At 42.8% G+C, this 26,381-nt stretch overlaps 1 protein-coding gene across 1 annotated transcript in view; it reads right to left on the reverse strand.

The window, feature by feature from the left end:
- The window catches only part of mmut (methylmalonyl CoA mutase), a 36,911-nt gene that overhangs the window by 5,434 nt on the left and 5,096 nt on the right, over positions 1-26,381 (reverse strand). The window contains exons 3-11 of the mRNA XM_083789917.1: positions 23,395-23,762; positions 22,625-22,782; positions 21,120-21,291; positions 18,531-18,779; positions 18,016-18,127; positions 12,577-12,692; positions 8,646-8,761; positions 7,225-7,356; positions 6,285-6,432 (exon numbers count right to left, since the gene is read on the reverse strand). Coding sequence (XP_083646043.1) covers positions 6,285-6,432; positions 7,225-7,356; positions 8,646-8,761; positions 12,577-12,692; positions 18,016-18,127; positions 18,531-18,779; positions 21,120-21,291; positions 22,625-22,782; positions 23,395-23,762 — 1,571 coding nt within the window. The remainder of the gene's footprint in view (positions 1-6,284; positions 6,433-7,224; positions 7,357-8,645; positions 8,762-12,576; positions 12,693-18,015; positions 18,128-18,530; positions 18,780-21,119; positions 21,292-22,624; positions 22,783-23,394; positions 23,763-26,381) is intronic.

Raw genomic sequence — 26,381 nt, forward strand, 5'->3', positions numbered from 1 at the left:
ATCTGAGACCAGTAGTATCTGCAATGAAACACAAAACAATAAATAATAATACTAATAGTAGTGATGCACCGAATATTCGGCCGCAGAAAATATTCGGCAGAAAATGGCTAAAATTGCATTTTCGGCCTAATAGTGTATGCAATTAATGGATTCAAACGAGCTGAATAAATGTTTTATGGACCCATAATAGTGATTATTATTTAAGTTAAGTTTTGCCATAACCATTTATTTAGCCATAAATCAGGTCACTTTAAGGTACGGACATGACAGGAATGGTAAGAAAAAAAGATATACATTATTAATCATATTCGGATATTCGGGATTCGGTTTTCGGCCAACTGTTTCCTATATTCGGTATTCGGTTTCGGCCAAGAATTTCCCTTTCGGTGCATCCCTAACTAATAGTAATGAAAATAATAATAGGATTAGGTGAATGCACTCACCTAATTATGAGTGGTTTGTAGTATGTTATTCCCCTCAGTAGTGAGGATAATTGGGCAAATCAGTCCAGCGGTGTTGTGTAGTGGTCTTTATAATCTCTCTCTTTGTCTCAATCTCACATGTTCTCACACTTACGCTGTGATTGTTAACCCATTCTGACCTGAGATCAGATTCATACCAGGTTTCCACTGGACAACACACTGGTCTGATTAACCCATTCTGACCTGAGATCAGATTCTAAAAATGTCAGTCGTTCTTCGATTTTTCAAAAATAGCAGACCTACAAGCTCGTATCGCGCCACTCGGTGGCGCGATATGAGCTTGTAGATCTGCTATTTTTCAATAGCTAAAGCATAACATGATGCTAACACCAAAATGGGTGCCCATTCAGAATGGGTTAAAGTCCCAATTCACGTGGTTTAAAATCCTCTCTAATCAATGCATCCATAAAGGAGTTTTATAGTACAGTATCTAAAGAATTGCTCTATCTTTGACCTAATTTAGCATTGCAGTACGTATTAACTATGACAATATCCCGCGCATAGAATCAAGCCCTTATTAATACCAATATGACACACGCCTACAGTAGAATCAACATGCCAAAATCTCCACGCGACTGCAAGATTGTCTCCAGAAGCGGACACTGAGTCTAGTCTATACCGATTACAATGTGTTTTTTATTGGTTAGAGTTAATCGCAATGTAAATCTACAACATAACGTAGGCAATCATGGAATTGCTTTTGTGCAAATGCTAAGCTTAGAATAGACAGGTAATGTATGAGAAGACATGATGAAGGGATAAACATTACATTGGCCATTGCATATACAGGACAAACTTATACATATGATGTCAAATTGATTTTCAATTATATTTTCTTGGCTTTATTTATAGTATACAGTCAGTAGAAAGTAGTTTGTGAGGAACACACAGCAAAGCCTGTGGTTCTCACAAGGGAAGCAACTGACACATCTTGCGAGCGGGAGGTTGGGAGGTGCAGGTAATCTGGCAGTCACAGCGACAGGCCCCGAGGGAAAGTTAGCCACATGAAGGTAATTATCCTGTACACATTTACTGATTGACTGGAAATTGTCAACTGCATTTAACCAGCATGTTAGAATATCATTAGCGGCTCAGCGTCCACTGCAGCCATCGGGCGTCCATCAGCGCCGCGTCATCGTCAACGCAGAGAATGTTCCCTTTTTAATCAATTAAGGGTGCTCCACTGCCGGCGGTTGTGTTTGGACGACGTCTGGACGGCATCACCCATTCACCACGGTTCATTTTCTGACGCCGTCCAAACGCAGCGTGACGTATACGCACTCAATGGAGACCCAGCCTAACAATCAAAACACCACAAGGTGTCCTGGAGACCAGATCAACCCAAAACGACTGTATATCTCTGGAGGGGGTGGTCAGAATTTAAATTGGGCAATTCATCTCCACACATCACTTAACACTGGCAATTGGATTGTGCAGTATGTCAGCGGGAGTAAACAGTTGTCAAGGAAATGGATGTGAATGTCATGACAACTGATTGAGTGCTGAGTGTTGAATGAAGTGGTCTGCCTGTGTGTGTGTGTGTGTGTGTGTGTGTGTGTGTGTGTGTGTGTGTGTGTGTGTGTGAGAGAGAGGCAGACAGAGTGAGAGAAAAAGAGTGTGAGAGGTGAAAAGTGATGTTAAATAGTTAACAGCCTGGAGCCTAAAGTGAAGATTGATATGGAAATAATAATTAGTGTAACTGGATAGATGAATCCATTCTACATGAAGTGTCATATGATATAATCCTCTAGATGAGGAATGGAAAAAGTATAGGAAGTTATGCTAAAACACATACTGTATGTCTGAAGAGTGATCAAATGTGTACGTGTATGATGAGAAAAAAGAATAATAATATTGGTATTTGTATTGCTTTGGAGTGAAAATATCTGACCACATTAGACACCATGGTGCGACATGTTTAGGCAGATAGCTGTAGAAGGAGCATAAATCTACAGATTTCCTTAAGCATATCCGTATCACATGTAGTGGGCATTGTTCTTTTAACCCTTGGACTACCAGTCCCAATTTTTTAGTTTGGGTAACAAATTGGCATATTTTTAATTCATCGTTTTAACATACAAGAAAGATCTGGAGGATTGAAGAGATGTTTTTCTTTTTTCATTCATTGCAAATGTATTCTCTCGATTCGCCACCAGATGGCGGGAAAGCATCATTATGCTGATTTTGGCTAAAATAGACAGATCTTCCTAAGTCACTTCCGGTTCAACGATCAACAACAACCTGTAGTATTTTGACCCTAGTCAATAGGTTGGCTGGTCCGGATTGCTAAGCTAATGCTATATTTTTCATAACTAAGTCAAATTTACCTCAAATCAACCCCAAAAGATCGCAAAATATCACATTTTTTACAGCGACGCACATAGAGACGGCGCGCGTGCACGATAGCGCACGATCACGCGGATTTCGGCCGTTTTTTGGTAAATTACATCCAACATTAGTGATATTAGCGAAAAAATATTAATTTTTGCTCTTTTGACCCCGCGATAACTGATATTGATTGTCATTCCGTTTTTTCCGTTAACGGGAGGTTTAGATTTTTCGATTAATTCCGTTTTTTCCGTGAATTGTAGGCCAAGGGTTAATAGTTAAATGCATTGTGGACATAATTGTCTGTGTCAGAATGTGGAGCTAAAAAGTAATTTAGGTAAATAGTAACCACGATAGCCCAGTCTATTAACTTCACTATAAATTATAGTGTGGGGTTAAGCCTTTATGAAAAATGGTAGCTATAATCACTATTGTTAAAATAGTGTATTGCCTCATTCTGATCAGCTCATGGTCTAACATTGGTCATATTAATTGGTAAAATTGCATGTAAATTCCCCAAGCAGTAAAATGGAGCAAATATTCTCCCCTGACGTAGTCTGAGTAAAATGGAGCACATATTCTCTTTTTAAGGAAATTATTAGGACAGTGAATAGTGAATTACGATTTAAGATGATACATTTGATATAGTGCATACTGATAAGACAAGAGTTTTTTTTTTTTTTAATAGCAGTTCTACAAGCAATTATATTGCATCTTAAATTGCATCTCCTATGACGAAGTGGATCTGGCGACATGGCTACATATCGATTGTGATTTCAGAATCATGCACTCTACAGTATTTAGTTATTGTGGTAACAAGGCCCTAAGTTCAGAATTATTGTGCAGAGTCGGGTTAATTGAATAAATGAATAGTCTATGGATGAATAGTTTATTTTGGTACTTGGTACTACATGTTTAGAAGACAGTTGTGTTACATGATCAGGGTTGACACCGAATGGGTGTAGGCTGGTAAAGTTTATTATGCCTACCCTTGTTGAAGATAATACAAGATAATAATGTGCCTGCTAATTATTGTGCCTGTAGTTTCTGGAAATCCTAGTATGCTATTCGGGGCTGAACGGGAGAACAATATGGTTGATTGATGCATTAAGTTCCAGGCCCAACTTTGATGGAATAGAAAGGGATTTTGTTGTAACTGCTCCTGCGGAAACAGAATGCCCTGTATGCTTATGCCCGGCTCCGTTTAGTTTAGGTTATTGAGATGTATCTTGCTTGTGTATACCACTGGTTTTCTTTATTTTTCAGATATATGATGATGATGCATGGCTAGTCTGCTACGTCTCCACACTGATGTTCCTACATGAGGGATTAAGTGCTGTTGGCACTCTGGACTCTGAATTCTGAGTGCTTCGGAAGAATGATGTGTCACCTGTGCGGTGACAATTTCTGGTCTTTGGAAAGCTGTGACGTGTGCAGCTGTTCTGTCAAGATGGCCAATCTGCAAGCTGAGCTTGTGGATGGGATGCGCAGTAGTGCTTTGTGCTAGTGCTGTGTGAGTCAGAATATAATGCAGGTATTAAGACTCTCCTTGCACTGCTGTTTGTTACTCTGGCACCCACAACACACCCAGGGATCGAGATTAACGGCGTCCCGACGTCCCGGGGACTATAAAATATCTATTTGGGACGTAAATGTATCTCATTCGGGCCGGTTTCGGGACGAGAGGAGTTTTTGCATTGAAAATGCGTATATCGCGTGCAGCGCTGAGCAGCATGAGACTATCAGCGCTGCTGACACTTTTTGCACTATCTGCAGTGCCGTCACTGTCAGTCAGACAAGTTGACAACATGAACACACCACCATTCATCCAAAGGAATCAATAAGCTGCTTATATTACTTCTGCCCCGTGGATGGGACATTTACATTGAAAAACTATCGGTTGGAAGCGTGGTTTAACCATGGTTGTGTCTTGTGTGTATAGCGGAGGGAAAAGTTCCATATGGACACGGGGCTACCGCTACACTACACCAACGTTAGCTTCCATGCTAGACTTGCTAGTAGCCCCATATGTGCCCTCTCCCTACGCAGCTCCGATGAGCGTAGGGAGAGGGCACATATGGGGCTATAGCTTGCTAGCTGCTTTAACATGTGTCGCATGGAACCTCTCCCTCTGATAGAGCTACATTATAACGGGTTCCATATGGGGCTAATGTTAGTCCAAGTAGGAGTTGGACCCACGTCGGTCCAACCCACAGCTGACCAGATGAAATGGTTACGGCACATTGAATAATATGTTGGTATCCTCTGAAGCAACATATTGTTCTGGAATTGCTGCCCCGCAGCCCCAACACTCAAAACGCTCTCATTCCACAGTTTTTATTGATTTTATTTCTTCATCTTAGTGTTCCCCCTAAAAAAGTTTTTTTAATTTGTTTTCTCATGCCACCCATGTAAATCATTTGAGTATTCATAGACTACCTGCATTACTGCACGTTTATATTTTGGTCTTGATCAAGCAGCCTACCACCAAAGTTGTATAGCTACTGTAGTCACTATTCATTGATTCACCAAAATAACAAAATCCATTTGAAAATAAATATCACTGTTCTCAGGTTGAATATTGATAAGCGGTTAAAATGTGATTAATTTAGATTAATGAATTACAAAGCCTCTAATTCGATTAACATTTTTAACCCAGCCCTATTTTTCATCTGGGAGCATTTTGACTAAATCAGTGTATTTTCTCTATCTACTGAAGAAACATGAAGCCAAACAAATAATGTACTGCATGTATTGTATTTCTATTATACAATAGGAATACAGTTATTCATTTCGCAATCTGAGTGGTCCTTTTTTAACTTTTTTTCCCGGGACGGTATACATTCACTTTGGGACGGTTCAAATTGTATTTTGGGACGGTGGTGAAAAAAGTTAGTCTGGAGCCCTACACACCCTGTGTGGTCCATACATACTGCCATCCACTCACCTACCACATTGCCCATTATCACATTGATCTTACATCATACTCAGGGATTTATGATGCCAGCGCAAAATGGCTACCACATGTACACAATGTACTGATTGATTGAGATTTTATTTTATTTAGCCATGCTCACCACAATAAATCCTGTCTCAAATTGAATCAACAACATATGTAAGTCTTGTTACCTTGTTAGGGGCTGACTTGTGACGCCAAGAAGTGCATCTAATCAAAATAATCCCACATTTATTAGCGGTTAGCGCTTCTGTTGTACAGACTGTAGGATGGAAGAATTAAAAAAATTGTGGGAGGCAACATATGCTTATTTTTTATGCTACAGCTTTTGTGCCAGGGATCTCAATACAATATTTGTGTTTTTCCACATTTGTTCAGATCTACAGTACATGCTCACAGGGGCTACCGCCTGGAAGCCCCTGAGGACCCCTGGGGGTCCCCAGACCCCAGTTTGAGAGCCACTGCTGTAGAGTTAGAATGATGGGTTGATTGCAATGAACGCCCTTCCTAGCACTAACCTGAAACAGAGGACCAATATCCACGTCGAAGCCCAGGTCGGCGAACCCTGTGGCGATGACCTTTGCCCCTCTGTCGTGGCCATCCTGACCCATCTTAGCCACCAGCAGGCGAGGGTTCCTGCCCTCCTGCTTTTTAAACTCTGTGACTCTGGAAAGAAAGAGAACACACATTAACCAACACACACACACACACACACACACACACACACACACTTACAATTATATTGATAATTGCAACACTTTTTGTTTTTCATCAGCAGTAACTTGGAACGATGCAAGTAGAAACTGCATGCCCCACCAGATATTATGTCTGTGTCCCTTTAATGCCCATATATGGAGTCATTTGTCAGGCATGCCCAAATAGGGAGTTTATGCAGAATGGACGTCAGAACACATCGTGATGTCAGAACAGGCCAGCTCCATATATGGAGATCTAGGGGTGATCTGGGCCCTGTGCAGAGCCCGGACAGAGACGTTTGTGCTGGTTCTGTATCTCACCGACTTAACCCATTCTGACCGGGCACCCATTTTGGTGTTGGCATCATGTTATGCTTTAGCTATTGAAAAATAGCAGATCTACAAGCTCATATCGCGCCACCGAGTGGCGCGATACGAGCTTGTAGGTCTGCTATTTTTTTTAAACTCGAAGACACTTTTAGAATCTGATCTCAGGTCAGAATGGGTTAATAATGAAACTGTCAGGATGTAATAGACATTTTTAGAATCTGATCTCAGGTCAGAATGGGTTAAGGCCCTGCACTGCAGTCCCTGCCTATGACGGTGTGGAACGCGTGTGTCAAAGTTGAAGTCGGTGGGGCGAACGGTTTTCGAGTTACGTGGATTATACGCACGCACGCACACACGCACACGCACACACACACACACACACACACACACACACACACACACACACACACACACACACACGCGAGTAAATTACCTGCTGAGGGTCAGGGCGATCTCTTCATTCTCCCCGTACTCGCTGCGGTAAGCGCCACTCACCATCCTCGTGCTGGCTTTGTGCTCACCGAACACCGTCTTCATGGCGTCCGTTATCTCTCCCACAGAGCACCTGGAAGAAAAATGCACATTATGCTGGCTGTCACACACAGTCAAATCACTCATCAATGCTCATCACTGTGTCCTGTGATCACACCGACACTGCCTCAACACTCCTTTTATTCTCGCCCTTAATTAGTGATTTGCTGCTGGATGACGTGACGTGGATTTATTCTGTACACAGTACAGCATGCATGCTTATGCATTTCTGTAATGGACGTTATTCTTTGTGAGAACTGTGTTGTTATCACGCAAATAGCTTTATTCTCTACTGTACTTCATGCCATGGCATGTTGTTTACATGTCACTAATGGAGAGTCGGGACTCGGTAGCCTATTGATGTGTGAGTATTTTTGGCTGTGTCAGGCTGTAGTTATGTTTAATAAAACAAGTTTTAAGTTTACCTCTCTCTGTACAGTACTATTATGTGACATGTGTGTTCCGTCTGTGTTTGCAGCTTTTCAGTCCATAGCGTGAGAGTGTCAGACATTCAGAAACTAACTTAACAAACGTTAACTAAAGTAACACAAACTCATCTCCTCCTGTCATTGTCAAAGAAGGGAGGTTCACCGCTGCACAATAGTTGACAAGTAATGAGCACGAGCTCAGCCCTGGCCCAAGGTATTAATTAAAAAAATCACACCCGTGTGAACTGAGTGGTGCAACGCCCCCCCCCCCCCCCCCCCCCTCCTCTCTCTCTCTCTCTCATTAGCAGGCAACAGTGCAGCACTATCTCTCTCTCTGGGCACAACAGCGCCCCTACTGGTACTAATAGTCATACTGGTGCTCATTAACGTCACATAGGCGGACACATAGGTGAACCAACACATAGGTGAACACGGACATTGCTGTTCCTTGGAGTGGTTGCACCACTCAAAAAGATGATATTATACTGTATCGCTGTCATCTAGTTTAATGTACTTGAGCTCGGCCTGTATTGTATTGAGAGATTTAACAGTGTGTAAAACAGGAGAACTGTTTGGAAATGTCAACAAATGACAATTTAGGCATTTAGCAGACGCTCTTAATCCAGAGCGATTTACAGTAAGCAAGAACAAAAACATGGTAAATTGGTAATACATCAAATACATAAAAATAGTCATCCAGACTCATACGTAAGATAAGAACCTAACTGTGGAATATCTATACAATGAAACAATGCATATACACTATATAGAGTTCTATGTCTGCGTAAAATGCTATCCAAGTTACATAAGTTGAGCCTTTACATACGCCTGTAAGGTCATCAAGGCTAAGTGCTACGGCAAGTGCAACAGGCTAAGATGGAGTCATCAATTTGACCTGGCACGAGCTGCTTCAACGGCGAGCGCCAACAGGTTGCCCTCCCCGGTTCGGGCACACTCCTCGATGGCAGCCAAGCAACTCTTCGCTGTCACGGGGTCACGGCTCTCCCTCGCCTGCAAGGGAAGATAAACATGAAATAACAACCACAGCAATGACTTAACTAAGCTCATGCATACAATGTGTATGCTGGTTTTTATTTCCAAAGAGAAAAATTAAGTCTGGGTCTGAGACCACTTAAATTTGGCATAGAGTAGCGCAAACGTCGATCACTCTGCTGATTTCTGATCGTCTGCACCTTTGTTAAATTGACGTACACACGCACACACACACTCCTCTCTCTCTCTCTGTCGCTCCAACTAATTAGTCTCATGTCGCACAGCTGCATTTAGATTCTCCCGGCGGATCCTGCCGGGAGCTGCCTATGCCATAGAAAGCATAGGTGGACCCCAGGCTAATTGTATGTTAGCCACAGCAGTATGGCATATTCTCCAAGGGACATTCTGGAGAGCAGGTAGCTGAGCATTATTATAAAGTAGCAACATGCTTTTATAATTATTTAGTTAAATTATTATTAATTATTAGCCACTCAACAGCTCCCCAAAACAATTCGAGTTAGCTGAACCCATCTTAAAAAGGATACAAGCTTAATCTGAATTAATTTGTGGTTCAAAGTACAGAATACAGTCTTAAGTTATTTGTCTTGTGGCACATACAAGCCTTGGAGGAAATGACAAGCCTTACTAATATTTCTATTTTTAGATATATTTTTGGGGGTCTTTTTGCCTTTATTGAAAGGCAGACAGACAGTAGGTTGACAGGAAACGGGGAGAGAGAGATGGGGGGGGAAGACACACAGCAAAGGTCGTCAAGATCGGGACTCGAACCCGCAACACGCTGTCAGACTGGACCACCAGCCTAGGCCGTCCCGGGTCAGCCTTACTATTAATTTGAACCTGATCTGTTGGCTACCCTCGTCAAATGTATGCCAAGTGACCTTCTAACAGAAGCAATGAGACAAATGGCATGTCATATGTGTTCAGGAGATGCATTAGCAGCGTTTAGAGCGCAATGAATTGCCGTTTGCTTTCCTGAGATTGCAGGGGGATTGATTCAAAAGTAAACTAGAAAAAGTGTTCCGCCAGGTCAGGTAGGTTTGTGGGCCAGTAATGTACGAAATCTGCCAATAAGAATGGAATATAGAAAATATGACAGATCCGCCTTGATTATTGACCATTATTACATTTAATATATGGCACGCTAATACCTAATCTGTAACTGTATTTCATGGAGTTGTGACGGAAATATTGAATGCAGTCTATTCAGTACAAAATCAAATCAAGAGGAAAACCTTTAGAAATGACTCATCTCAGCATGATGTGAAAGAAAATGACCCTGAGGTCACTGTCATGACATAATAGCGTCACAGGCATGGAGGACCACTTTCTTTTGATTACCTCAATCTTATCCAACAATCACCTTCGATATGACATCTTGGCAAATGGAGCGAAATGTTGCTCTCTTTGTGCAAAGGTCAAATAGTCACTACAAGTGGCACAGTGTTCTTCCCATTATATTATACAATAATACGAAGATGAAACTGCTGTATGAAGATCGCATGTACAGTGTGAAGATCTTGTGTTATCCTGTTTGTGACTCCACAAATATGTTTTCTGCACGGTAGATCAAAGGCATGCAAGGCACATTTGTGCACCAACAGCTGAGACAGTTATGTAGAGAAATCTGACAGGCATTCAAAAGGACCTCAAATGTGATGTTAACGTCCTGTAAGTAGACTTAGAAATAAAACTAGTCTACATTCTGGCAATACTTGCAATTAAGGCACCTACTATGTGGAATATTTGGTTCACCCAGAACTCCGCCTCAGCATTCTGAGTTGTTGCATGGCATCACCATGGTGTTTGGTACAGGTCACGAGGCCTCATTTTACTATTCTAACATCTTCATTGAAAACGCCAGGTTACCTGGCGTGTCAAAAACTGTGTGGGAGAGGGATTTGAATATTGATATTGAAGAGGAGGAGTGGGATGAAATCTGCAGAAATTCAACAAAAATGTCTAAAGATACTAGAATCAAATTGATTCAATTTAAAATTCTCAACCGCTTCTATTGGACACCCTCACGGTTGCACAGACTGGGTCTTAAGGACACAGCTGAGTGCTGGAAGTGCAAGGATCCATCTTCGGTGGGCACCCTGGTTCACGCTTTGTGGGACTGTCCTGTAATTGAGAGTTATTGGAAACAAATTCATAATTGTATCTTAGAAATGACAACGGTTGATTTTCCCTTCTGCCCTAGGCTTTACATACTGGGTGACCCAAAGCAGGTTGCTCACTGTGATTATGTCAATTTCATCCTCACGGCTATCATGATTGGTAGACAGGTGCTAATGAGAGGTTGGAAAGCGTCAGGGAGTCCCTCGTTTCATGACTGGTTTGTGGAATTAGGCAAGGTTGCAGCATACGAAGAAATGGCATATAGGAGGTCCGACAGACTGGACAAATATATACGGAAATGGGGAGGATACATAATGCATATTACTGTCAATCCCACTGTGGTGTGAGCGCAACGTCTATTTTTCTTTCTTGTTTTCCGTGAAAGTGTAAATTGATATTACCCAGGTGTGTTGGCATTTATTTATTTTTCTTTATTATTAATTTGTTTTATTATCATTTTATTGTATTGTATTGTATTGTCTGTATTGTTTTATCTTTTCTGTAAAGATTTCGTTGTGTGATGTATTTATTATTTTATTGTCTAGTTTTGTTTTGTTTGTTGTCTTAACTGTTTGTGAAACTAAATTGAAAAAGCAATAAAAATTTGAATCATAAAAAAAAAGAAATAAAACTAGTGTTGACTAATCATTACATGTGGCTCTTATTTTGAAGAGGAAATCAGTGCACAGGAAGTCCGTTTCAGTTGTAAACAAGCTACTATGACACTTTCCCAAAGTTACATGCTCCTCTCATAGTGGTAGTCGCTAAACCACGCGACCACAATTATTTACAATATGAAAACCATGCATCTTGAACAACACTGGGATTACTGAAACATGGAACCTGCAGCAGTTGGTGAGTAATTACTTTTATCCGTGTTGGACTTTTGTTTTGGTTTCAGTGGTTGAGCTGCTAACAAACGTCCTCCTGCTGCTTAACGACTAGCCTACAAATACACTGTCTGTGAGCACCTAGATCTTTTACATCTGCCCGTGTGGGCAGCATAACATTGTGGCAGAGTACAAACGTCCGTAACCCCCCCCTGCCGTGCGCACAAACTTGCATGTACAGGTGCTCCTTTGAGAACTAGCCCAAAATAATTATGTACAGCCCTGACTGACCATGAGAATAAAGAGATATTTAACACCTATTTTAATAAAAGTATGCTGACCTGGAATCTCTCTGTGTCTGTCAGGTAAAGATGGATCAGCACTAGACCCATAAAGTACACCTAGAGGTGATTTTGGGTAGTTACCTTCCGCCATGGAAAATACTGGATATCTAGTCATTTACATCCGGGTCTCCCAGCCTCGCAAAGCAAGGGAAGCAGCAGCAGTTTATGTTAGCAGGAAGTGACGATGTTTTTCTTTCGCCAGAAACGGTAATATGTCGGGAGCGATATCACAGAATCACATCCGAACCGTGGATGGATTGGTCAAAACCACAGACAGCGGTGCATTTTTCAGAGAGAACAGCCAACAAAGATTCAACTTTATATGGGACCCTATGGCGTGTGCGCGCACTCGTCCTTGTGCTGGGAGTGACAAAGACGTTGCCTAGCAACCGGGTTAGTGTTGAATGTTCATTTGTACCCGTTCCATATCGATAAGACAATCAGAGGTAGACAACGGTTGGATTTTCAATGACGGAAATTTCCGTCAGAGGCAATTAATTTGTTATGGGGCGTCACTTACCTTCTTGAGTTTGTCGATCTGCTTCTGACGTACGATGGTGTTGTCGATGGACAACACCTCTACGGACTCCTCTTTCTGCAGACGGTACTTGTTCACCCCGACAATGACCTCTGAACCTGGCCCACACCAGAAGGACAACACATGTGGTATTAGCAACGATTGGGTGACATGGCCAGGAAAAATGTACATTTGTTTTATTTCAAAAGCAGAACAGTGGAGTGCTGTATTTAGCAAATTAGCTATATAAATAATATCCATCCATCCTTAACCCAATAAAGGCCAGGGACGCAGAATTACGTTAATTTCTCCTCCCCCCGCCTATCCGTTAATTAATTTTTTTGTTTATTTCTTTTTTTTACTCGCATGTTAGACCTCCACAACACGGATCCGACTCGCACGCGGTCGTGTGCACGCTTAATAGTCCTTATTCTCCTCAAAATGAGACAAACTGTCATCTTTGAGACATTATATTGATTGATTGATTGAAATATTTATTAACAGTTTGTAAAATTTACAGTACATTTTAAGCACAAACTCAATACAAAGACTGTTAACTGTGAGTGGACGACCCAATTAAGCATTACACTTGTTTACAACAGGGTCCACATTGTTCAATTCATCAAAACATTTAGAGACATACAAATAGACACTTCTATGTAGCTAAAGAACAGAACAGGAATTCATCATATAGGAAGCAAAAAGGGAAAAGATACATATACAGTGAGGGGAAATGGGGTGGGGGGGGGGGGATTCAGATTTTACAGAGGCCAGTTTCGAATTGCAGCCATCCGTAGGTGCCCTTTGAGAGCGGTTTTGAAGGAGTCAAGGGATTCACATGTCTTAATGACTGTTGGTAGGGCGTTCCACATTTTGGTGGCATAGGAGCGAAAAGAATTTAGTCCCTTGTTTGTGCCGAATCTGGGTTGTACATGGTTTGTTGTACTCCCTCTGGTGTTGTGGGTGTGGACTTCGTTTACACTAAGGAAGTATTTAGACAGGTACATGGTACATATAAAAGTCTAAACTTTGATCACGCTAAGAAAGTGAATGCAATCCGCGGTCGACACATCCCCTGTAATGCGAATCTGGCTCAGATATGGACGGCTATCACATCCGGGGCAGGCGGAAGTGCCGTGTTTTGTAAGCTCATAGCGCAGATTTCTTTGCCACTGGCGCCATGTTGTGGATTTAGTGGTGGATTGGTGGGGCACAAAGTGTGAAATGGAAAAGGGTAACGTAGAAAGTCAAAAACATTAACATGACCAGCCAATTTGTGACACAGAACATAAGAGAAAACATCTTCTGAAACTAAATACAAAAGCTAGGTTGACTAAAAGCCAGGCCTGCAGCATTAAAGTGCTGTAAAAGTGCTGTTGATGTACATAGCAGACAATGAGGCTCACATAAAACTAATTAAGTTAATTAATTGGTTCGTATACTGTACCAAGGAACAATGGGAAGGCACGTCTTTGAAACCATGGCGACTGGAGAATCCAATTCCACTCCCACCGAGTTCAGTAAATTGAAAAATCCATGACTACCCCTTTGATTTCCTATTGTCACGCTGTCACTCCCTCTCCACTACCTGTGTCTCTTTCCTCTCTGTAACAAAGACAGTCCATGTGCACACACACCACTGCATCACTCCAGCCATGTACACAGGGAAAAGCCCCATGTTGACCCAGCCTGGGTCAAAGGGTGAGTCGATAAAGGGTGCACTCAGAATGCAGAATGTTTGATTCATTGTGTCATTTCAGGGTCCCGCACTATGGGCCTAGTAGGCCCTTTGACAACAGGAGACTGGAGAAACTCATTCCAATCCCACTGTGAGATGAAAAAGCCTCGTTCTCTACCTGCATCTATTTCATCTGTAGACAGTCCACTACACAACTCCAATCCAATATCCCATCTAATATCCCATGCTGGCATCTGACAGCCAGGTTATAGCCTGTGTTCCCAAGTACAGGATCAAAGACTCAAATGTACTGTAGGCATATCGTCACTGTTGGGTCGAGGTGTACTGTACACACTACACACTTCACTTGTATGTCCAATAGTGTTATTTGTAGTTAGCTCTTAACCCATTCTGACCTGAGATCAGATTCTAAAAATGTCTATTACATCCTGACAGTTTCATTATTAACCCATTCTGACCTGAGATCAGATTCTAAAAGTGTCTTTGATTTTTCAAAAATAGCAGACCTACAAGCTCGTATCGCGCCACTCGGTGGCGCGATATGAGCTTGTAGATCTGCTATTTTTAAATAGCTAAAGCATAACATGATGCCGACACCAAAATGGGTGCCCGGTCAGAATATAGTACAGTAGAAGGACTTCGGAGTGCTTTCTTACTGTAATAAGCCATATATCATACGCCTTCATATATTATAATTGCCCTCTATAACTAAAATAAAAATATATATATATATTTTAGAAATAATGAATATTTTATTCAAGGGGGACAAGTTGAGCCAGGGGGGTCACAAGACCAATGAAGACAAATGAGAATGAGCTTCAGCATGGAGACAGTCTATTATAAGAGTCTGCAGAGTCTTCTCTCATCTATGGAATCATTCATTTCACCTGCTAAGAGAGAGGGATGAGAACAAAGAGGAGGTACATGGAACTGAAGTACCGCTTAATAACAGACCTTGGTGTCATCTTGCTTGTGGCAGTTTTGCTGGAAAGATTTCTGATAAAAGGAAAAAGCGGGGACAAATTCCTTTTGAAATGAAACGCTCACGACATTCTGTAGATCGATTGTGGTTCTTTTATCTGCCAGTTGAAAAAGACCCAGGTCGGAGCTCTGTTGCACTCTGGATGTTATGAAATATTTCACATGAGCTCGTTATAACAACAACTAGTAAGGTAAAGAGTAAGGTAAGTATGTACATTAGTCATAGCACACTTTGAGGTGCTTTTAAGTCAAATCTAATATTTAAAATAAATGTATTATAACCAATTGGCACGTTGGGATTGGGAAACAACCAGGGAAATAACGACACGTCTGAAAAACGTATTATCCTGCATGCTCAGGAGAGGGATGTTTCTGCCAGCCCTACAAGGGCCAATGACAGGACAGGGATGTTTCTGCCAGCCCTACAAGGGCCAATGACAGGACAGGGATGTTTCTGCCAGCCCTACAAGGGCCAATGACAGGACAGGGATATATCTGCCAGCCCTACAAGGGCCAATGACAGGACAGGGATGTTTCTGCCAGCCCTACAAGGGCCAATGACAGGACAGGGATGTTTCTGCCAGCCCTACAAGGGCCAATGACAGGACAGGGATATATCTGCCAGCCCTACAAGGGCCAATGACAGGACAGGGATGTTTCTGCCAGCCCTACAAGGGCCAATGACAGGACAGGGATGTTTCTGCCAGCCCTACAAGGGCCAATGACAGGACAGGGATGTTTCTGCCAGCCCTACAAGGGCCAATGACAGGACAGGACAGGGATGTTTCTGCCAGCCCTACAAGGGCCAATGACAACGCATGGACTTCAGCCCAGACGTGCCAACACCAATGAAGACAAATGACAATTTGTCAGCATGGAGACAGTCTATTACAAGAGTCCGCCGAGAGTCTTCTCTATTAAGGGGAATAATATTATGGGACACATATGGGAATATGTGTCTTCTCACAATTCACGGAGCTTCTACTATTGAAATATTGGAGGTGCCCCAATGCACCGACATTTCGAATAATCCCATTCTGATCCAAGCCTGGGTGGGTGGACCTTGGTCTATTTTTAACAGCAGGAAACAGAAACACAAAATGCGTGGCATTAGACCTCTAAAATGCCAAGATGGCTCCACTGTCCTTCAACACATCATGTTCATAACAAGCATCAAACGATCGCTTAATGTGTGTGCAGTGCACGCGTTTGTGTGCGTGTGACAGAAGTCGCCTGCCAACAGCGTACCAGTAGCGACTTTAAGCAACGACGGATACGGCAGTCGGCTACGGCGACCGGAGATGGATCAGTGCTCGATACATAAACCTGCTCTCCGTCGCAGCCCTTTCTACTACGGGAGAACCTACACTTACACGTAGTGTCTACATCGCCATGTCATAACCATGTTTATTGAAATTATAGCTGTCATACACTTACACCGATTGCTCCATCACCTCTCTTATGCTGTGTAATGTGTTGGCATGCTCTGAATGAAGAAATAGCACTAATACCATGTGTCATATTAACCATGTTTATTAAAACGTTTTTTTAGAACAACACAGATTGCTCCAGGACCTTACTCTTTCCACTGCTGATCATGTCCAGCGCATGTAAGAATGAAGCAATATCGGCACGACGGGGTGTATAATAATAATAGTGTTTATGTTTGTTACATGCTGCATGGACACGTCACCATGGCAACCAATGTCGCCGGAGGCTGTTTGCGTAACGGTTTTGACAGCTACGGCGTGGGCGGCACAGCCGCCGTACTTCCACGTAGCGGAAGTAATCGGCTAGTCGCACTTATTTTAGACAATCTCAATTCTATTTTTGCATAATTGCCATAATCATTACCGTGTTGAAAAACAGGCATACATTTTCAACAACTACAAAGTAATTGTGAACACATCTACGCGACACGTTTTGAGCTTGTAGATCAGCTATTTCCACCATTCATGTAAGTATAAAGTTACGAAATGACGCAAGTTATTTGTCCGTTATGTGCCCTGTGCACCTTTTGTTAACGAAGCCTAAAGCGAAACAGAAATTATTTTTTGTATGCATAATGTTCCAAATGTTCAACACCAGAAGCGCAATTAAATGGTTATTCGCAATTACTGGAGCGACAATTAACCGTTAACTAAAATGTCCTAATGGTGACAGCCCTACCTGCCTGTTTTCACCATTGACCACAAAACACTAACAATAACCCCCATCATTCAAATATGTGGGCAGAATGCTTTCTGAAGAGTGTTGATTGAACTTTGATTTTAGTTTCGTCAAAGTGCCAACTAAAATGTATTTTGGCGGGCCTTGATATCATAATGGCTGATTTTACACTTACAATAGCCGATCTACAAGCTCACAATGCGTCGCGAGCTTTATTTTTCGCATGCAACAATAAAATGACTCTTCTCCACTAGTCCCTCCCTAACATTTTAGTCTAGTTTTTATCTGTTGACGAAATTGTCAGTATATTTAGTCTTAGTTTTGTTTAGGATGTTGATATTTCTATGACAATTGCCTGTCATAATTTGACCCCCCAGGATATATTAGGATGTTGATATTCATTCATCAGCCAACACTCCCCACTCACAGGTAGTAACCCCCCCCAGAGAGGACGTATAGGGCCTTAGTCCTACTCCTCCTCCCAGCCAACACTCCCCACTGACAGGTAGTTTACATCAATGAGTGTCTATTTCAAACAAAGTGTTTTTTGACTGGGGGGTGTGTGTGTGTGTGTGTGTGTGTGTTTCCAGTACCTGAGTCAATGCGGGCCTGTCTGCGTGCAGCGCACTCCTCGATGCGGAGTTTAGGAATGCCCTCAGCCACAGCCCGGGCCATTCCTCCCAACTCTTCAATCTCATTAATGAACTACATGGGATACGGGAATAAAAAACGACATGCTGAAGTCAAACCCACGTGTATTTCCAAATGCAGCAGTTAACTGTTATTGCTGTTAAAACTGTTATGTCCAGCCGAATGGTGCAATAATTGATAATAAAGTACTACGTTTTTTTGTTGTTGTGGAATTCAAAGGGCTTGAATGGTCTAATAAGGTCTATGGTTTTTCTGCAATTAAAACAGCTAAAATCGGATATAATGTTGCACGAAAAAGAGAAGTCTGGAGCTCTCTGCTGCAGTGCTGGAACTGTTGCCCCCCCCCGTGACTGATTTATGAAACAAATTATAATCAAAAACCTCAGGGTTAGGTGGTTTCCTCCCAACAGCAACGATACAGTATGCATGCATGAGTTAATGTACAGTTATGGCCTACCTTCATGGCCGTGTTGTACACGTCATCTGTCAGGGCCTCCATCATGTGTGATCCGCCCCAGGGGTCGGCCACCTTGGGGATCCCCGATTCCTCCTGGATGATGATCTGGGTGTTCCTGGCGATGCGGGCACTCTTCACCGTGGGCAGGCCCAGCGCCTCGTCAAATGAGTTGGTGTGGAGTGATTGGGTCCCCCCAAACACAGCCGCCAGGGCCTCGATCACTGTACGCACCACGTTGTTGTAGGGGTCCTGAAAGGGACCACAACGGGTGGTCATACAATTCATTAGGCAGGGCAAGTATTATGGTTTTCACAGCTTTGTGATTCCATCCATTTATTGAGATTGTGCTGGACCTCTTTAATTGATATTTGTGGTTGTTTTGTGTCATTTCATTCCCTCTTGGAGTATATTCCAGTTGCTGGTATGTTCCAGTTTAGGTTTTGTTTTAAATGAAACTAAAAGCAACTAGTGAATCCCTTTGTTACCTTTTGAGTAGTCTCTCAAGTAGATACTGTATGTCTGTGAGTAAACTCAAATATCATTGCTCCAAAGTGTTTAAGAAAGTGTAAAGTAATGTGTTGTCAATTTAGTTATTTTTGTAACTTAGTTACTCTGCTAATTTCCATGTGAGCTACAGTTGTCTGTCATTACATCATCTATATGTGTACATGCTTTCAGTAGTGAACAGTAAGATGTTTGTAGCTTAAACTGTTACTAGGTAGCAGCTTATGTTTGTTTGTAATGTTTTCATTTGAAAAGTCTTACAAATCAAAAACCTACAGTAAAAACTACTCTTCTAAAGAAACGGCTTTATTATTGGGAGTTTGTACGCTATCTGTCTAGCCTTTGTACAGACAAGAATGCTTGTCAAGAATGACATGCCACACAGGTTGAAAGCTGGAAGAATGACATGCCACACAGGTTGAAAGCTGGAAGAATGACATGCCACACAGGTTCAAAGCTGGAAGAATGACATGCCACACAGGTTCAAAGCTGGAAGAATGACATGCCACACAGGTTGAAAGCTGGAAGAATGACATGCCACACAGGTTGAAAGCTGGACGAATGACATGCCACACAGGTTGAAAGCTGGAAGAATGACATGCCACACAGGTTGAAAGCTGGACGAATGACATGCCACACAGGTTCAAAGCTGGAAGAATGACATGCCACACAGGTTCAAAGCTGGAAGAATGACATGCCACACAGGTTCAAAGCTGGAAGAATGACATGCCACACAGGTTCAAAGCTGGAAGAATGACATGCCACACAGGTTCAAAGCTGGAAGAATGACATGCCACACAGGTTCAAAGCTGGAAGAATGACATGCCACACAGGTTCAAAGCTGGACGAATGACATGCCACACAGGTTCAAAGCTGGAAGAATGACATGCCACACAGGTTCAAAGCTGGAAGAATGACATGCCACACAGGTTCAAAGCTGGAAGAATGACATGCCACACAGGTTCAAAGTTGGAAGAATGACATGCCACACAGGTTCAAAGCTGGACGAATGACATGCCACACAGGTTCAAAGCTGGACGAATGACATGCCACACAGGTTCAAAGCTGGACGAATGACATGCCACACAGGTTGAAAGCTGGACGAATGACATGCCACACAGGTTCAAAGCTGGAAGAATGACATGCCACACAGGTTGAAAGCTGGAAGAATGACATGCCACACAGGTTGAAAGCTGAATTGGAGCGCATCATGTGTGCCAAGAGCCTGCTCTGCGGTGGAACATCTTCTCCAGCGCACAGTAAATTTAATTGACACATTTGCAAATTTGCAATGTTTGTGTAAGCTGGTTTATTGCAGCATTGCAATGCATCAATACAGAGTTATAACAGCACACACTCTCACGCACACGCACACACACACACACACACACACACACGCACATGTTATGTGCATAGCTCCGTCGTTCCCTTGACCTCCCAATTAGTGCTTCTTGCTGTGATTACGTTCGACTCTGCAAAGCACTTTAGACTGTTGCATAATGTGGTCTTGAAAGTCCTTGAAATGCTCTCTCCTGTGAGCTGAGTCAGTTTGCGCACTTTGTCAGTTTAGTCCATTAACGATGGCAGCTCCAACACGCCCCACATTTTCACCAGTGAATTTAACCACTCTTTTGATGACAACGTTCATTATCAATTTCCTGTCTCTGAAGCCTGACTAATTATTAGACAGAAAGAAAATCAACCAGGTGCTCGATGGAGATGCAAAAAATGATCATGTAAAGTAGGCTGGTGCTTCAAAGATCAGTGGGACTGGAATACTAAAGACAAGGAGGCGATCCGAGCACTCAAAAGGCTATAACTCATGGCCTGGGCCATGGCTCAGTGGTCCAGACACCTTGGCTGGTAATCTAGTCTGGCAGTGTTCGACTCCCGATCCCGACGGCCTTTACTGCATGTCTTCCCCCCATCTCTCTCCCCATTTCCTGTCCCTCCATAAAAAGAATATAAACAAATAAAGGCGAAAGCCACAAAAAAACATTAAAAAGAAAGGCTAACTCATTGCTTGCCAATGAAGAGTTTCTCATCATGATGTGTTTTCATTGGTGCACGTTACTACCGGTTTACCTGTTCAGTGAGAGACCAGCCTGAGGTCTGGCAGTGTGTGCGCAGAAGCAGAGACTTGGCGTTCTTGGGCTGGAAGTTCTGTTTAATGAGTGTGGCCCACAGCTTCCTGGCCGCCCTCAGTTTGGCGATTTCCATGTAGAAGTTCATCCCGATGCCCCAGAAGAATGACAGCCTGACATCACGTAGAAGGTCAGGAGACAAAAACAACATAATCAACAGATCGCAAACTTTGTAGCAACTGCCACACAAGTTAAAGATGATTTATTTTTATATCAACATTTAAAAGTACATGTTCTATTATTTAATATTTCTAATTAACGCCATATGTCAAGGGTAAGGTCCTATAAATTCTGTGCTGTCTATTGTGTGATTTTGTTATTATTTGGGGGGTTTTAAACACTATGTTTATGATTTGATATATTTTGAGTTGGACTGACGCCCATAAAGTAGGCGGAGGTTACCGGCCTGAGGTAGACCTGACGGGGAGAGACAAACAAACAACAGGGAGTCTACGAGGGACCTGTAGATACGTTTGTTCTTTAATGCCTCGTTACTGGAAGCTATAGCTACCCGAACGATAACGCTCACAGTTGGAAGAGGCTCGAGACATCTGCAACCGGAGAGATCGTTCGTCTTTTATTTACTTCAACGTCCCGCGAGGATCAGAAGGGTTTCGTACTTCCTCTTCGTTTGGAGTATCCTATACATTGGATTACGTTCGCTGCTGGGACGGATTAAGTTTATTTTTTCACCATTACTTTACTTTGGAGGGAGTTTAACGTTCGGGAAGGAACTCGGGGGGCAACAGACTTTGGTTGGAACCACGGAACTATACTAAAACAATAAAGCACGGGCGTGCGTGCGTGCGTGAGACACGCACACTCGTTTCGGATCACTCATTCATTTCATTCATTCTACTCTGTCTGTAATACTGTTGATTCCATGATTACTAGATAAAAGGTTAACGTGAGTTTTGCTTCTGACTGTGTTTTCTACTTGCTTATTTAGGCTATTTTCTTTGCATTCCACTTTATCAGTTGTATCCTATAGGAGATCATTCACAACCCGTGATTTAAATAATTAGTAGCAGTGATAGAGATATCTGACCGTTACAACTTTATTCACACTTCGGTCCACTGTTAATTTTTCATCTCCTTGGCCCCTGGCGCTAACTTAAGACCTTTGTAGATGTCTTGAATTTGAGTTACAAGACCCTTTGACAGGAATAAATAAACCGTGAATTGTATGAGCTGTTATCTATATCATGTACAACAGTGTGCTAAATAGGCCAGCATTATGCAAGGTACATTGTTTTCAGATTCCACGTTCAATAGCCTATCACTGGTCACATGCCATTACTGCCATTTCGTCTTTACCTTACTACTACCCTTGTTGTTATTCTTTATGTCTGCCTTTTGTTATTGTTGCTAGAATGTTGAAAGAATTTGACTCTTGCGTACCTGTATATGAGATGTAATGAACAAAAACCAAAGTCTTGAATCTACCTGGGAGCGAAGTCATCAATGGTCAGGCCCGCGCTGATCCCTGTGCGGCAGTACTCCAGGCCATTGGCGATGGTGTAGGCCACTTCCAAGATGGCATCTGCCCCGGCCTCCTGAAGGTGGTAGCCACTGATGGAGATGGAGTTGTACTTGGGCATGTGCTGTGAAAAGGGTTGGTCAGCAAAACAGTCAGTCATTCTGCATAATGAGTACTTTGATGCCTTTTGTGCTTTTACTCAAGTACATTTGTAATACAGGGCTGCTACCTCTAGCAGGGTGTTTCTACATTGTGGTATTGATACTTTTACTCAAGTGAGTACTTCACAGACAGACAGACAGACAGACACATCACAATTATTTGAGATGATCACAATAGTTTTTGCATAATCGCATACACATTTTCAGAAATAGTGGAAAGAGCAAATCTACAAGCTGATCTGCTATTTCCACTATTAATGTTTATGAGGTTTTAACTAATTTACCACCAACACCCCCATCTGGTGTCTGAATTGACCGCCAGACTAAATATTTAGTTTGAAAGCCGTTTCAAAGAAGCATCCGAGATATTATGATTCTAAAAACTGCGTTCCCACAGACAGCATAAGCCAGCGGAATTCTCACCCACACGGGAGTTGCACCATTTACATGACACGGGTGTGATTTTTATTTATAATGTTCAACGACAGAAACACAACAAAATCAGTTAATCACAAGTATTTAAGTCAAGTAAAATGTCATTATGGTGACGGGCCCTAGACGTGGACAGAGAATACCTTGGAGGTATAGGCGAAGATGTCGGAGATGGCCTGCATGGAAGGCTCCGGGGGGAAGATGTACGTGTTGCGGACCATGAACTCCTTCAGGATGTCGTTCTGGATGGTGCCGGTCAGCTTGGCCTTGTCCACCCCCTGCTCCTCCCCCGTCACGATGAACATGGCCAGCACGGGGATGACCGCGCCGTTCATGGTCATGGACACCGACATGCGCTCCAGCGGGATGTCGTCGAACAGCATCTTCATGTCCTCCACCGTGTCGATGGCCACGCCCGCCATGCCCACGTCTCCGTGGACGCGGGGGTTGTCCGAGTCGTAGCCGCGGTGCGTGGCCAGGTCAAAGGCCACCGAGAGGCCCTGCTGTCCGGCTGAGCGGGGGAGTCAGGGAAGACGGAGGAGGTACAACAGTTAATAGATCGATATAGTACTTTATTGTCAGTTTGCACTGAAATGTGTCTTGCGACCCAGCGGCCTTGTATGCAACACATTTGACATAACACAAAACAGAAAAGAAAATACAATTACAGAAGGGCAAGAGCAATGTCCACAGCTCAGTCTAGTCCTGGCCTCAAAGTCTCAAAGTCGACTGATGGACAAAAGACCTCTTAGGTCTGACCTTATTGTATGCTGGAACTGTCACGTCCTGTCCTAGGACGTACAGTACCACGCCTGGACCGCCGTCCCTACCTTTGCCCCTCTTCCCCTGGCTGATTGTGAGACTGTGTCCACCTGCGCTTCTAAGCTGAAGAGACTTTGGTTAATGAGCATGGAGGTATATTAGGGACTCTGTGTTATTGGTTAGGTTGCTCAATTATAACACTGTGTTTCCCAAGAGTGGGACTTTATGTTATGCAGTATATGCCCTGGGAGGGTTTTCTGAGTTAAAATAAAAGTGCTTGAGTGCAAGTCGTTGTTGCCTTGGTTATTCTGCATACGGGTCCAAATACTGAGGTGTTCCTGACAGGAACACCAACATCTCCTTCCTGAAGGCAGCAACGACTCTCCATACAACACATGGCTAGTATTAGAGTATTAATCTAACAATCGATTTGAATCGATTATAAGAAAATATATATCAACCTATTCATTATAGGTGGAAGAAATAGCAGATGTACAAGCTTACAACATCAAAAGTAATTCTCAATTATTTGGCTAACCAAAAGAGTCATCAATAATTGCAGCCCTGGAAAGAAGATTGATGGAAATAGGATTCAGAGGTGGAAAGAGCGTGTGTGCGCATATGGATAAACACCCACACAAACACAGCTTCAGTGGCTCAGACTGGAGGAAGAAGAGGAAATTACATAGACAACCAGCTATCTATGCAGTAAAAAATTGTGCTGCTGACATACTAAAGGTGCATTCAGACTTGAATGGTTAGAGCGGCGCGATTACAATACAAAGTCAATGCAAAGACGGTAATTGCGCGAACGGGCGCGGCGCAACCTGGCGCAGCACAAACTGGACAAACCGAGCTCTGAACGTAGCTTAAGAGGCATAATTAATTTAACTCTCAAAATTACAAATAGATAAGTTAACACTAAGGCTTTGACTCTAGGAAATACACACACAGCTGATCAATTCAACATGCAACAAATGTGTATGTTTGATTATGAAATGTTAAGAATTGACATTCTTGAGGTCTTTCACACAATTGCAGCAGCGTCATGGGTTGCCAAAATCTGAATTCTTCAGGTATTTACAAATTAGACATTTTATTACTGAGGACACTTTTAGCCAATAGTTCCGCTTCACAGGTAGAACGAGCCCTCTCTTTGCAATTATCTAAGAAACAAATTTTAATTTTCTGTGACGTATTGAATTCCTAGTTCCTACTCATCTATATCCTCTCAGATTACTAAGCAGTCCTGGGAAAAAGATCTGGACGTCTCTATTCATGATGAGGGCTGGGCAGATTTGTGGGCCTATACGAAACAAATTGCGGTTGCCGCCTTTGAGTGGAGCATGCATGGGTCTGCTCTTGTTGTAATGATTTGGTGCCTATGATAACTATTGTCTGCCTTTTTGTCTCCACCAGGCCGAAGGCATGTGGGGAGAGTATGTTTTGCACTCCGTCCGTCCGTGTGTCCGTCCGTGTGTGTGTCCGTCCGTCCGTGTGTCCGTGAGCAGCTAATCTCGGCCACCGTTAACCCGGTCGATGCCACATTTTGCACACACACTCCCTGGATGCCAACGATGAACCTCTGCCCCAAACTTTCCAGAACGGCCTGTTATAGCGCCACCAGAAGGCCGCTTTGTGCAAAAAAAGTTTTTGCACAGTACACCTACAGATTTTGTCCAAACATCACGCAAATTGGTACACAGTCTCTCTAGAGCCATTCAACGAAACCGGTCTTTCAGATTTCTCAGACTCCATCCTGATTGGTTAAGATTGGCTTCCAAAGTTCACAGGAGTGCTCAGTTTCAAACAAAATGCTGCAAATCATGAACACATCGCGTGATTTCCGTGAAATTGTGCACCCACATTCCCACTAGGCCGAGGACGAAATGCCACATGAACAATTTCAACTCAGACTCAAGGTGGCGCTATAACTGGCCGAAAAGTGTTTTTACCTCTAACTGCACGGATCTGTGGATAACTTTGTATGCCAACTCCCTAGAGGCCAAGGAAAAACCTTTGCCTGGAATTTTTCACATCTGCTCTTTATAGCGCCACCAGGAGGCCGACATATGTAAAACACATTTTCTATTATTACTCCTTCAGATTTTATCCAAATTTCAGGCAAATCGGTATACACTATCTCCATAGTCATGTGATCAACACGGAGCGCCACCATTTCCCATCTTCCATCCTGATTGGCTAAGATTGGCTTCCAAAGCTCACACGATTAGTCCATTTCGAAAAAAGGCCACAAATCACAAACACAGTGTGCAATTTCCGTTAAATTATACACGCACATTTTCACTAGGCCGAGGACGACATGCCACAATTTTTTCCTCAAAATCAGCCTCACGGTGGCGCTATA

The sequence above is a fragment of the Protomyctophum parallelum genome, assembly GCF_964188405.1.
Source record: "Protomyctophum parallelum genome assembly, chromosome: 19".
In the NCBI taxonomy this organism is placed as follows: Eukaryota; Metazoa; Chordata; class Actinopteri; order Myctophiformes; family Myctophidae; genus Protomyctophum; species Protomyctophum parallelum.